At 29.2% G+C, this 14,109-nt stretch overlaps 1 protein-coding gene across 1 annotated transcript; it reads left to right on the plus strand.

The window, feature by feature from the left end:
- Positions 1-4,549: 4,549 nt before the first annotated feature.
- LOC111880743 (agamous-like MADS-box protein MADS3) lies at positions 4,550-8,973 on the plus strand. The gene is made up of 8 exons (XM_023877161.3): positions 4,550-5,064; positions 7,648-7,723; positions 7,820-7,881; positions 7,992-8,091; positions 8,185-8,226; positions 8,319-8,381; positions 8,488-8,624; positions 8,724-8,973. Exons 1-8 carry the CDS (start codon positions 4,709-4,711, stop codon positions 8,809-8,811), a joined length of 924 nt encoding a protein of 307 aa, XP_023732929.1. The 5' UTR covers positions 4,550-4,708; the 3' UTR covers positions 8,812-8,973.
- Positions 8,974-14,109: the final 5,136 nt, after the last annotated feature.

Genomic DNA, 14,109 nt, shown 5'->3' on the forward strand with positions numbered 1-14,109 from the left:
TCAGTGAAGCTTCAAGGATTGGCTTCAGATCTGGAGTTTGTGGAGCCCTTCTGAGATATTGAAGGTAATAAGTTGTCTCTCTTTTAGATCTTCCATGGTTGTGAGATTTGGGGCTTTTAAGCCATGGTTTGTCACCCATTCGAGTTAGAAGCCGGATCTGGAGTTGCTACTTCAGATCCAAGTGTGTTATAGACTAGAGAAGCATAAAGTATCAGCCCTTGAGTCAATAATTGAAGCCCCTTGGCCTTAAACCCTAGTTTATGGTGTATTTTGCTTAGATCTCTTTCTCTACACGTAAAGTTCGCAACTTTACGTGAGGAATAGGCTTGGGAAGGGTAGATCTACAGATTTGAGTCCCTGCATGACTCAAAAGTCCTCTGCATGTATAAAGGACCGGATGGACTCGGCGAGTCCTTTGAGTGGACTCGGCGAGTAGCTTGAAGATGAGGAGGAACTCGACGAGTTGGATGAACAGCTCGTCGAGTCGGATGAAGTTGGGCATGAACTCGGCGAGTTGGAAGAACAACTCGGCGAGTTGGATGAAGATTGTCTTGGACTCGGCGAGTCTGCTCTTGGACTCGGTGAGTCAAGTCGCGAAACCCCAAACCCTTCGAGCTTAAACTCAAATCAGTGAGTCGATTAGAGACTCGGTGAGTTGGACAGGTCAGGACTCGGAAATCGGTAGACTCGGCGAGTCATGGACTGACTCGGCGAGTAGAGTCGCGAGTGGAAGGACTCTGGACTTATGAACTCGGCGAGTCAGTAGGGGGACTCGACGAGTAGGGTTGACTTGGAAGGTTGACTTTGACCAGGACTTTGACTTTGACCTGAGTTGACTTGGTTGTCTTTCGGGGGTCAGTTAGACTCAGTGTTGCTTTGATATTGGTAGCCCGGGGAGCTAGTGGAGCAGGAGTTCAGAGAGTTTTCGGTCAGCAACCAGAAGATTATCAGTAGAGTTCAGCAGTGTGAGGTGAGTCTCCTCACTGTTTGTATGGGTCTAAGGCACCAATGTCAGCCCATTTAGAATATGCATGAAAGACTAGGGGTGGCCCCCTGGCACACAGTATGTTATTATGTATGGTAGGAAGACCCGGGGGTTAGCCCTAGGCAATATGCATGTAAGACCAGGGGGCGGCTCCTAGCATACAGTATGTTATTATGGATGATAGGAAGACCCGGGGGTTAGCCCTAGGCAATAGGTATGAAAGACCGGGAGGAGGCTCCTGGCGCATTGTATGCTATATATATATATATATATATATATATATATATATATATATATATATATATATATATATATATATATATATATATATATATATATGAAAGACCAGGAGGTGGCTTCTGGCACACTTTATGTTGTTTAGCTAAGTAGAGTAGTATGTACGGTCGTTTTTGTGATACTTGCATAGAAGACCAGGGGGTGGCCCTTGGCACATGTCTGTAAGACCAGGGGGTGGCCCTTGGCACTTGTCTGTAAGACCAGGGGGTGGCCCTTGGCACTTGTCTGTAAGACCCAGGGAGCAGCCCAGGCTTGACCAGAAAGACCACGTGCGGCCCGTGGCATAATGACAAGACTATGTTTGGCACATAGCACCTTACTTGATTATGGAAAAGTCGGTTATGTACGGTTCTTGGCTATGAATGGTTTGTATGGTATGTGGTATCCGGGGAACTCACTAAGCTTCGTGCTTACGGCTTTCAGTTTTGGTTTCAGGTACTTCCGGTAGTGGATGATGGAGCTCGGGATGATCGCATGGCACACACCATAGATTAGTCAGCCTGGGAATGTTTTACTCTGATAATGAACATGTGTTTTGAAAACTAATACTCTGTTTATGCTTTGAATTGATGATTTTACTTTAAGTGATACTTTATTAAAAGAAATTTTTAGTCTTGAATTTTGGGACGTTTCAGCGTTCATGTCTTTTGTACAACCCGTCTGGTATATTATGTCATGCCATCTCTTGTCTTGTCTATTGATTTTTTACAAAAGTATACACACATGTAACATCATAATTTCATTATATATAACATCCAATTTTAACATTGAGTTTACTGTTTTCGAAAATAGGATCATAGTTACCGATTAAAAAGATGGAACCAAGAACCGAACACAACATTAAAAAAAAATTCAAAAACAACATTATACATCCAAATAATAAGTATTCAACAAAGAACCATACGAATGAGTAAAAACATATAATTTCGAAAACAATATCAAACTTACAGATTAAAATGATTTAAGGAAGAAATACATACATTTATTCGACTAATCAGACTGATGAGAAGGTTGAAGTTTTTTTGCATTTGTTTTCTACGTGGGAATTATGACATAATGTTTGTGTAAATCGATTATTAAAATGGTTTGAAATATATATAAAAGTCAATATGATGAAAATTAGCAGTTAATCAATTGAGATCTCATTTAAACTTAAAATAGAAGATATCATGGTTGAAGTGTATTGGTTCATAAAAATATCCGAAACTTTTGAAATTTAAAATTAATAGTTTTCGAGATTTCAACATATAATGTATTTGGAAAGCAATTTTGAATGGAAATAGAGCCTAAATTCAAAGTTTACATTAATAAGGAACCAATTTTGTAGTTGTCAGTTTGGAAAGAATTCAAGTATCATTTTCATTCAACTCCTACATTTAATTTCCTAATATAATGGATTGACTTCTTATTTGATCAAGGTGGTGTAAACAAATTGATTTAAGGGTGTAAAACCTATAAAGAAAACACAATCAACGATCCAGATTGTTTTAAATGATATAAGGTTTCTCTTTTAATAATATTTAGATATATATATATATATATATATATATATACATACATATATATATATATATATATATATATATATATATAGAGAGAGAGAGAGAGAGAGAGAGAGAGGTTCTGCTGAAAATAAAAATAAAATAAAGATGTGGAGATCCAACCTCAGCCACATATTTCAAGTTTGTTGTTATAACCCTTCAGCACAACAGGTCTGTTATAATCATAAATGATTATATAGCGTCGTCCGTTCTTTTCTCCTCCGCCACCATCCCCAGCACAACAACCGTCACTACCACCACCTCTGACACCAATCGACCTCACGACTGTCAACTCTGTCACTTATACTACCGCCACCTATGTCATCATCATATTTTCTGTCACCAACTGTCATTATCATATATGATTACTCAGTATGTGAACGAACATATATGTATATTCATTTACGATTACGCATACACTGTTGTTGTTGGTACAGTTGACCGTTAGAGCGGCAATGAGAAATATGTGGCTCAAATTTAATCTCAAGATCTTTATTTTTTTTAAACTCAAGTGAACCGTCCTATATATATATATATATATATATATATATATATATATATATATATATATATATATATATATATATATATATATATATATATATATATATATATATATATATATATAGGGAAAAGTGAATATACCCATAAGGGTATATAAGTTTAAGTATCCAAACTCACTGTAGTATGTCATTTTATATCATATATATACATTGTAATTGTCCAATGTTCTTATAATTAAACTTCTAACTTGATTTACTTTCAAAAAATTTATAATTTCACATTTGTCTTCCTCTCATATAATTTTCATTTTAAACTATAATATATATAACCTAATAGGTGTTCGGCCAAAAAATGTGACGTAAGAGGAAGATAATAGTGAAATTTTGAAAATCTTGAAAGTAAATAAGGTTAGTTTATAATGAATATATCAAACAAAATGATGTGTTATAATGCGTTCGGGTACCTAAGCTTGTATACCCTAAGGGTATATTCATTTTTCCATATATATATATATATATATATATATATATATATATATATATATATATATATATATATATATATATATATATATATATATATATATATATATATATATATATATATATACACACACACTAAAATAGTTGATTTGCAAAAAAATTATTAAAAACATCATAATATGTAATATTTGTAATTATTACAAGATAAAAAAAATATTCTAATCTAAAACTATTCCTGAAATGTTATATGAAATTTTGCTAAGTTCTGTACAATATTCAGTTCAGCAAAATACATCTCCAGACAAGTTTTATGGTTTATTTTTCCGATTATTCTTGTTATGTCAATAACTATAAGTTTTAACAATCCCATAATGAACTATGTGGCAAAAAGAGACATTCAGTTTCAATCTTAAACTTGTATATTCTTTAAAAAAAATCGAGTTTGGTCATTAACAGTGTGAAACCCGTTCTCATATAACAATCCCACAACATATACATAACCTAATGACCCAAATAATGATCAAATTAGAGTTTACTTCTAAACCCATTTGCGTCATCTGATGAAAAACACATTTAATTAATGTGTAATACAATACGTAAAAATTATTGACATCACAACTTTAAGGGTAAAACTAAAACCCCAAAATATATATTTTGTCGTACCAATATGTGATTAAATATTTGTATCATTAATATCGCATACAATACTTTCTTTGTGGGAATTTGACTTGAAGTAAATTATGGTCAAACTTAGGTCAGAATCTTACAAACTGTTAAATTCTTCATGTTCATTATTGCATATAGTTTTCGAAATAGGACCATTGAAATATTGGTAAAACTTGTATCTATCACCAACTCAATATTAGTATGTATCCATTAATTTTTCTAAATAAATATCAATGTCGGATGTGAACCAAAAACCTTTAAATCATATCGAATCAACCTCCAACAACTTTGAGACACTCCGTTTGTACGCTTTCTGCACCATTTCTTTCTCCCTTTTTATACAAACGCATTATCGATCTCCAACTTGCAGAGAAAATCTAGAGAGAGAAACAAGAGAATCCATTGTTATGGGGAGAGGAAGAGTAGAGTTGAAGAGAATCGAGAACAAAATCAACAGACAAGTTACCTTCTCAAAGCGAAGAAATGGTTTGCTGAAAAAAGCTTACGAGCTTTCCGTTCTCTGTGACGCTGAAGTCGGTCTAATCATCTTCTCCAGCCGGGATAAACTCTATGAGTTCGGCAGCGTCGGGTAAGCACCTATGAACTCCGGCGATATTCTGTACGAATTTGATGAAAAAGTTACCTAATTTTGTGATTCGATCTTCGAAAATGAATGTTTCGATGAAGCTTCTCTCACTAGAGAGACATCGAACGAGAGATCGACACGTATCGGAGTAATCTGATGGTACAATTCGTCATTAGACTGACCAAGGAACAGATCTAGGGTTTTTTATTTTATTTTAAATGCATAAAATAAAGCAAATGATAGTACTTTTTTGATTTTCTTTTGAATATTTTGTTTACTGGGATTAAAATTTTGTCTCTTCTGTTTGGATCATCGGATCTAATGGTTTCTTCAGTGAATTTTGATGAAATTTTTTCTGTTTTCAATCATAAATTTTCCCAAGGTAACACCAACATGAGCAGAGAAAATGAAAAGAAGCTTAAATACTTTCCTTTATAAAATCCAAATTGGAAATTCATAAAATTCAACTAAAATTGCTCTCAATTCTTTCAATTTCTTATTTTTTTTGTATATCATCACTCCCTATCTTCACTTCATCTTTTAACTCTTATAAACCCTACTTTCTTTATTTCTTTCTATCATACAATATAATATATATATATATATATATATATATATATATATATATATATATATATATATAATACGACAATTTATACGATATAAAACCATATGACATGATGATGGTAGGATTTGCGACGTTTCAATAAATTAAATAATAAGAAGCTCATGGAATTTTAGTGGTTTTTTACTGGAAAAAGAAAGAATAATTCTCTTGTTACTAGTCGCATGACTGAGTTCATCGAAGCTTTTCTAAAAGCATCATTGATTTTATTTTTGTGTTATTTTTTTAAAACTACTGATATCCGGTAGTACTTTCATTTTAATTTGCGGGTTTTGTCCGCAGGATAATATTGTGTTAAAAAGTTTATGCATTTGATTTTTTTTTTTTTTGTTAATTTTATCATACAAAAAAAGAATTTTAAGTGTAAAATTCCTACCTAATATTGCAATTTCTTAGGGTTTATTGTCGGTTTTAATTTGTTCAAGCAACTTTAGTTATATTTTTAGGCATACAAATTAATTTTCGTTTAATTCATGTATTTTGTAGAGTATTTGATAGAACTTTAAGATTTATGTTTATAGTTAAGCTTTTTATATATAACTTATACTATCATGACAATTTTTTTCTCTGAATTTCTAACTATCGTCAAACATTTTAATTTCGTGATAGTTATGCTATATTCTTCTAAAAATTGTCAAACGTTTTAAAACCGGATTATAAATATATTATCCAATTTTACCTTTGTAATCCGATGTACTTTATTCTATATAAATTTTATAATTCAACATGACGTTTCTTGAAGAAAAGGGGTGATGTTTTATTTACAAGTACAAAATTTACTTATCATGCATCAAAAATACATGTTAGGAAAAAAAAAAACGGTCTAAAAAGTAATTCATCTAATTTACGAGTATTCAATTTCAAAAGTCGAATTATCAAAACCTGAAATTTTCAATCTTTTTTTCTGCATTTATTGTCCATGCATATATGCTTACAAAAAATAATGGAGTCCTTTCGGAAACGATTTTTTTCACCTAGCTATGAACATGTAACAAACGAATTTATGGTAACATGTAGTTTTGCACACATTATATATATATATATATATATATATATATATATATATATATATATATATATATATATATATATATATATATATATATATATATATATATATATATATATATATATATATATATATATATATTATGTGTGCAAAACTACATGTTACCATAAAATCTAATAGAACTCCTAGAAGCAAATGATATGATTCTATCATTTTTGGTTAAAACGAAAGAATAATTCCTTTTCTGTTCACCCTTTAGCTGCATATGTATGATACATAAGCTAACATGATCCGCTTTTATTTTTCATTTTCGATGTACAAATATCACTCGGACTACTATATAATGTATGGGTTTTACCCAAAGGATATTGAGGATGAGATTTAAATTAAAGTTAATGGGCTTGAGTTCTTTTCGATTTCTAATTTTAGAAAGAAATTGTACTCTTTGTAGCCTGCGTCTTTCTTCACATATATACCCATGAATTGGTTTTTAACATTATGTCATCCAAATGTTAATAAAACAAAATCTTTAATTTTATGTCAACCTTGTTCATTTTATATGTTGGAATTAAATTAGTTATCTTTTCTAACTATGTACTAAATTATACTTACAACTTCCTAACGTTTTTTTTATCTTTCCTTTAATAATAGTCTCGCTAATGACCTATTTTTCCTTGAGATCTAGTATATCTTTATGAATTTTTTCCTATGTATTAAAACTAATATTCATTTTATTATCAATATTATAGAACAATGGAGTTGCTATTTTTTTTTTATTGAAACAAGGGTTTCTACTACACCTACTTTAATTACTAGTTAAGTCGAAAGACTTACACAAAAGGAATATTTGAATTATGTGATCATATTTTCATAAGTACACATTTTAAAATTACAAATGTCTATAATTAATTTATTCGAAACTAATAATTTTTTTATTTTTTTTTATTTTCAGTGTCATGAAAACCCTTGAACGCTATCAACGTTGTTGCTTTAATCCACAAGACAACAATAATGAACGTGATACACAGGTTTAATCTCAATCAAAACTAAAAATACAAATTTCTTTATATTCTTAATTAGTGTTCGTTTTTAGTTTAAATTTGATAGCTGTGATTTATATACAGAGTTGGTATCAAGAGGTCTCCAAGTTAAAAGCCAAGTTCGAATCCCTCCAACGCACCCAAAGGTTCCTTTATATATACATTTTTTTACCAAATATTTTTTAACAAGACTATATAAATATATAAATATATCATTTTTAAGTATTTTTCATTTTGTGAAACACTTTTTTTGAAGACATTTACTTGGGGAAGATCTTGGACCTCTTAGTGTCAAAGAACTACATAATCTTGAAAAACAACTTGAAGGAGCTCTTACACAAGCTAGACAAAGGAAGGTAAATTTAATTTGGATTCGTTTTTAAATAATTTAATTAAAAATATCATTTGTTTTTCGGAATTTAATCATGTACTTTTTTAAATTTATTCAGACACAGATCATGGTAGAACAAATGGAAGAACTTCGACGCAAGGTAAAATTCATTCAAATTTAATCATACAAAAATAAATTGTACGTTTTCATTGGGAATTTTATTAATAACAGAGTTTATTAAATTAATTTTAGGAACGAGAACTAGGAGACATGAACAAGCATCTAAAAATAAAGGTCTCACACGAGTTATCATCGGTATATATAAATATAACTCCATATATTAATACGATGCCGTTTATTAATTATTAGTTGCAAAATTTCATAAAACCCAAATAATTAAATAAAATGTTATATTTTTCAGTTTGACAATGAAGGACAAGGTTACAGGACACAACTTCAATGCCCATGGAACTCTCCTGGCAACAACACCACATTCCAAATGCATCCTTCTCAATCCAATGCCATGGAAATACAACAAGAACCCATCTTACAAATAGGGTATTTTATAACACTCGATTTCTCTTGTTGTAATGTACAACCATATGATGCACGACATTTCTTTTTTAATTATATTAATGGCACAAAGCGTTGTTTCAGGACGTACAACCAGTTTGTGCATGGTGAGGGATCATCAGTTCAGAGGAACATGATTGGTGAGAGTAGTATCCATGGTTGGGTTCTTTGACCATGGCTTATGTAAGTTCTTCTTCATCATCATCATCGTCATCATCATCCATCTTATTTGTAATAATTTCAAAGACTTGATTGATTGTGTAGGATGTTTTTGTGGTTATTTGCAATGTTGTTGCTAACAATATTAACTATTACATATGAGTGTTATATTAAATATGTATTTTCGTATCTAAATCCTTAATATATATATATATATATATATATATATATATATATATATATATATATATATATATATATATATATATATATATATATATATATATATATATATATATAATTACATGACACTAATATTAAGTCTACATAACCTCTTATCTAAAGTCATTGGCTTGAAAAAAGAAAATTCATACATGTCAAACTTGAATTTATCATTCGACTTCCTTCTTGAATTTATCGAGAAACTCCTTTTGATATGTACATACCATATCAATCTTCATTTCGTTAATGTTAAAAAGGTTTGTCAATCAAATAAATCTTCCACCCATAGGTAATGCCATGAAGTAATAGAGATTTGATTTTTCCTTACGTTTTGTTCCTCAATATTTTACTTATAGGCATTTTCACTTCCTAACTACTAATAATCCCACATAAAATTGTCAATCTAGCATAGACAACTCCATATACACAATCATATTGATCATGGTCAAAGTCCACTTATTATATAAAAAATCAATATAACTTGACCATTGTGATCCTTATTCTATCTAATTTTACTTATCTTTATTGAGCTTTTGAGAACGATTGTTAAGTGTGGAATATGAACACCTAAAAATATTTAAGAGTAATTAATACGGTGAATCAAATGATAATGTGTAGATAAAAAGAGAGCTAAGATGTTACATGTAGCACAAGTAGTGTTGGAGTGAACCCTCAATCAAACTCCCTTTCAATGCTATCATTAAATAATTAAGGAGGTGCACCAACTAATAACGAAGCTTCCCTCTCTGTGAGAGAAAGGAATATGCTTCTACATACAACGAAATGTTTTAGTCTAACAATCTCTCATAATTATATAGCATTCCATGCTCCAATTATCTCTTGGTAATCCAAGGGCTTGGTTATAGTCACACCATTCTTCCTTCATGTTTGGCCTTTCATAATTATATAGCATTTTTTCGCTCTAATTATTTCTTGGTAATCTAAGGGCTTGGTTATAGTCACAACTTTCTTCCTTCATGTTTGGCCTTTTATAATTATATAGTATTTCATGCTCCAATTATCTCTTGGTAATCCAAAGTCTTGATTATGGTCACACCTTTCTTCCTTCATGTTTGGCCTTTTTGTATCTATCTTGTACCATGTCTCTCTCATCATCGTCAATACACTCTATAAACTAGTTAAAGTAAGTTGGTTTAACCTTACTCTTTGCATCTTTTCATATTATTCCTTGTCCTAAATTATGTAAAACTAGGTGAATATCTACATATTGTGTACAATATATATATATATATATATATATATATATATATATATATATATATATATATATATATATATATATATATATATATATATATAAAATAAAAAAATTATTTCGTTGTCATGAGTTATGAAATAATAATTTTCAATTATTAGTTTGATATAAAATATTTTAAATATACAACAAGATAAGAATATAAAACTACATCATATTAATTATGTTTATGGGGGATATGCATGAAAAAAAAATTAATCTAAAATTTTCATTTGTTATTATTTTTAATTATTATTAAAACTCATTAGTTTAGATATATCTTTTATATTCGTATCATCTTAGTAGTTTTTATCTGTAAGTTTATGTAAATAAAACTAAATATATGTTTTGAAGATGTATTATTTTTAACAATTGTTACTATTAATTAATTTAAAAACGTATTTTGGTCATTATTTTTGGCATCCATCAATGATTATTATTTCAAATATAAACCATTGTTTAGGAAATAACTTAATGTAGTTTTTACTTTTTTGTTTTAACTATTTTTATCACTAATGCACTAAAGAAGTATCACTTTGGAAAAAAATTCTTTCTTGTAAGAGATAGTTTTGTGTTAACCTTTTAGTTATATTTTCATTTAGGTTTACATTTTACTTTATGTGTAAATTTATGTAACTATTCAAAAACTAGTCTTTCAATACTTTTTAAGTTTATTTGAAATTGATCAATAATTTTTAGGTAAATTTTTTGTTGAAAATTAAAAGGTTCGAACTAAATTTAAATTCAAAATAATTCACTGTATTTAAAATCAAATTAATTATAATTAGTTAGTTAGAAGTTCAAAAGTTATGTTGGTTTCTAGTCAATATGTTAATAAAAAGTCAGTAATATAAAGTATATTTTATGAGAAAATTCAAGAGTGAGCACTAACTTTAAAATTATAAATAAAAATAATGTAGTAAAATAAAATTATAATAGTAAATTAGTTGGAAATTAATGAGTTGTGTAAATTTCAAATCATTACGATGCAAGAATGAGATATATCCTGAAGCATATTAATATAGATGACCTTAATTACAGGATAGTATATAAGTACATATATAGATAATATAAGAATCTTATTGCTAGAGTTTAGAAGGGGAGAAAGAAAAGCAATTGATAGTGCCCCGAGTAAAGGATTGGAGGAATAACTGGATTTTAACGAGTAGAAGGGGAGAAAGAAGCCCTATTGAATACTTATTTGGTGGTCTTCTCAAGCTTGTTTACTTACCATATAAATAATAAACCTATCCCATGATTAATTAATTTATTGACATTTTGCTAAATAGAACATTCTATTTAATTTAGGGTTATCACTGATTTTGGAAAACCAACTATTTAAAAGAGAAATATGCATAAAAATAGTTTATTGACAAAAAAGTCATCCTTTTTTTTTTCAATTTAGCCACCATTACTTGTAATTTGACTTTATTTTTAGATTACCACAAATAATAACAAGTTTCGATGGTTAAATTGTAAACAAAATATCAAAGGTGAAACAACCACTACAATTAGTTTGATTTTGAATATGTGATAATAAATAAATATAATATTTAAGTATATTTCTTTTTAATAAAATATAAAAGCTAATTAAAATATAAAAATATATTGTTATTAAATGTGTTGTCAGTTTTTGATGATGGAGCTAAAACAAAATTTGATACGAAATGCACCTACATACCAAATACTTGATTGAAAAATCTTCATGTATGTTAATGTGTATAAAAAACACGATTAAAAGGGAGATAATATGTAGATGAATTTTTTTTTGTCAGTTACATAAATAGGCTTTTAGATAATTATAAAACCATTGTTGACATTATTTACCATTATGAAAATCCAAAAGAGAAAGAAGAACACATGGTGTTTGTTTGGATTTTTAAAATCGCAGGCATATTGATATCATTGTGGTATACCGTAATCTATATTCTATAATTATGAATACATCTTGCTGAGTTGTCGCAAGAATAAAGTTTCTATGTCATGTAGACATTCTTTAAATTAAGTGAAACACTTTTTAAAAAACAATTTATTGACTTAATGACTTTTCTCATATAAAAATTAATTTAGACACTTTTTTAAAATAAAAAACTCATATAAGTCAATAAGTCATTTTTCTAAAAGTCATTTTAAGTTCAAAATGAAATCTCGAACATTTTTTTAATCTTAAAATATATATGACTTAAAGTTAAAAATTATTATACATTGAAAAGAAAATACCAAGATTTCGGCCTATTGTCCGAAAACCACATTTGATATTTTGTTTACAAGTTAACTATCAAAATATGCTATTGTGTGCGGTAACCTGAAAATTGAGCCAAATTGCATGTAATACCCGATTCGAGTTGTTAAGAGGCAAAAAAATGATTTTTTTTGTCGATAGAGCCAAATTATAAAGACTTTTATGCATATTTCTGAATTTAAAATGTCTTAAAGTTCAACAAACTTTATAGTTTAAGAAGGTAATCTATTTTGGTTTTCTGTTTTTTACCTACTATATCAGGTGTATTAGGTTATTTATAATTTTACATTTATGACCCATATGTTAAATTTTGCAACAGTTTTAGTCCAAACTTTTAACAAATTTGTTCCAAATTTGATTTTTCTTAATAAAAGGACTTTTTTCAACTTTTTAGATTTTTTTCCACATCATTTTTGTATAACCCTTTTAACAACTAATTACAACGTTTTAAACATAGTTTTTTTTATAGTGTTTATTTATTTATTTATTTTTATAACTTTTTACAAAGTGTTTATATGTATGCAAATATCTTACTACGTCTTTTACAATTTTTTTCGGGGAAAATGACTCTAGAGGGTAATTAACTTTTGCGTTTGTACTCATTTTGTCCTTTTTCTTTTTTTTGTATTCAATATACCATCGAACTTGTTGTTGGTGTTTACCATAGCCCTTTTGACTGGCTTTTGACCTGTGATAGCCGGTCAAAGGGTTATGGTGAACACAAACAACAAGTTCGATGGTATATTGAGTACAAAAAAAAGGAAAGGGACCAAATGAGAACAAACGCAACAGTTGGTTACCCTCCTGATTCATTTTCTATTTACTCATTTACAGTAAATCCCACGTCATCTCCTACTGAAATTAATGACTATGAGATTCATTATTGATTCTCTTCAAAACATAACTCACAAAAGGATATTATTCATGCATGTACAACTTTCTAATGCACTTGAATATTTATTAGGAGAATCTTGACTAAGCAGACGCATTTCATGACTACATTTACATTTGTAATCAAATGATTTATCGTATCATGGATTCTAGACAAGTCTACAAACGAGTGAAATCACAAGTGTTGTGATTTTTGAGTTTACTTAGCTTTAAGATCGAACTCATGGGATAAGATATAACATCAATATGTACAATATCATGCTGCTTTTGTAGACACATCACCATAATATTGTACATATTGATGTTGTATCTTATCACATGAGTTCGATCTTAAAGCTAAGTAAACTCAAAAATCACAGCACTTGTGAATCCACTCATTTGTAGACTTTTCTAGAATCCATGATACAATAAATCATTTTATTGGAAATGTAAATGTAGTCATGAAATGCGCCTACTTAGTCAAGATTCCCCTAATAAATATTCAAGTGCATTACAAAGTTATACATGTATGAATAATGTCCTTTCGAAGGTTATGTTTTGAAGATAAGCAAGAATGAATCTCATAAAGTCATTAATATCAGTAGGAGATGATGTAGGATTTGTTGTAAATGAGTAAAGAGAAAATGAATCAGGAGGGTAACCAAATGTTGCGTTTGTTCTCATTTGGTCCCTTTCCTCTTTTTTTTTTGTACTCAATATAC

Source organism: Lactuca sativa, chromosome 3 (genome assembly GCF_002870075.4).
Source record: "Lactuca sativa cultivar Salinas chromosome 3, Lsat_Salinas_v11, whole genome shotgun sequence".
Lineage (NCBI taxonomy): Eukaryota > Viridiplantae > Streptophyta > Magnoliopsida > Asterales > Asteraceae > Lactuca > Lactuca sativa.

Coding starts and splice junctions, on each gene's coding strand:
- LOC111880743 (XM_023877161.3), top strand. CDS start 4,709: ATGTCGGATGTGAACCAAAAACCTTTAAATCATATCGAATCAACCTCC. Junction 8,227..8,318: donor TGGAAGAACTTCGACGCAAG/GTAAAATTCATT, acceptor AATTAATTTTAG/GAACGAGAACTAGGAGACAT. Junction 8,625..8,723: donor GAACCCATCTTACAAATAGG/GTATTTTATAAC, acceptor GCGTTGTTTCAG/GACGTACAACCAGTTTGTGC.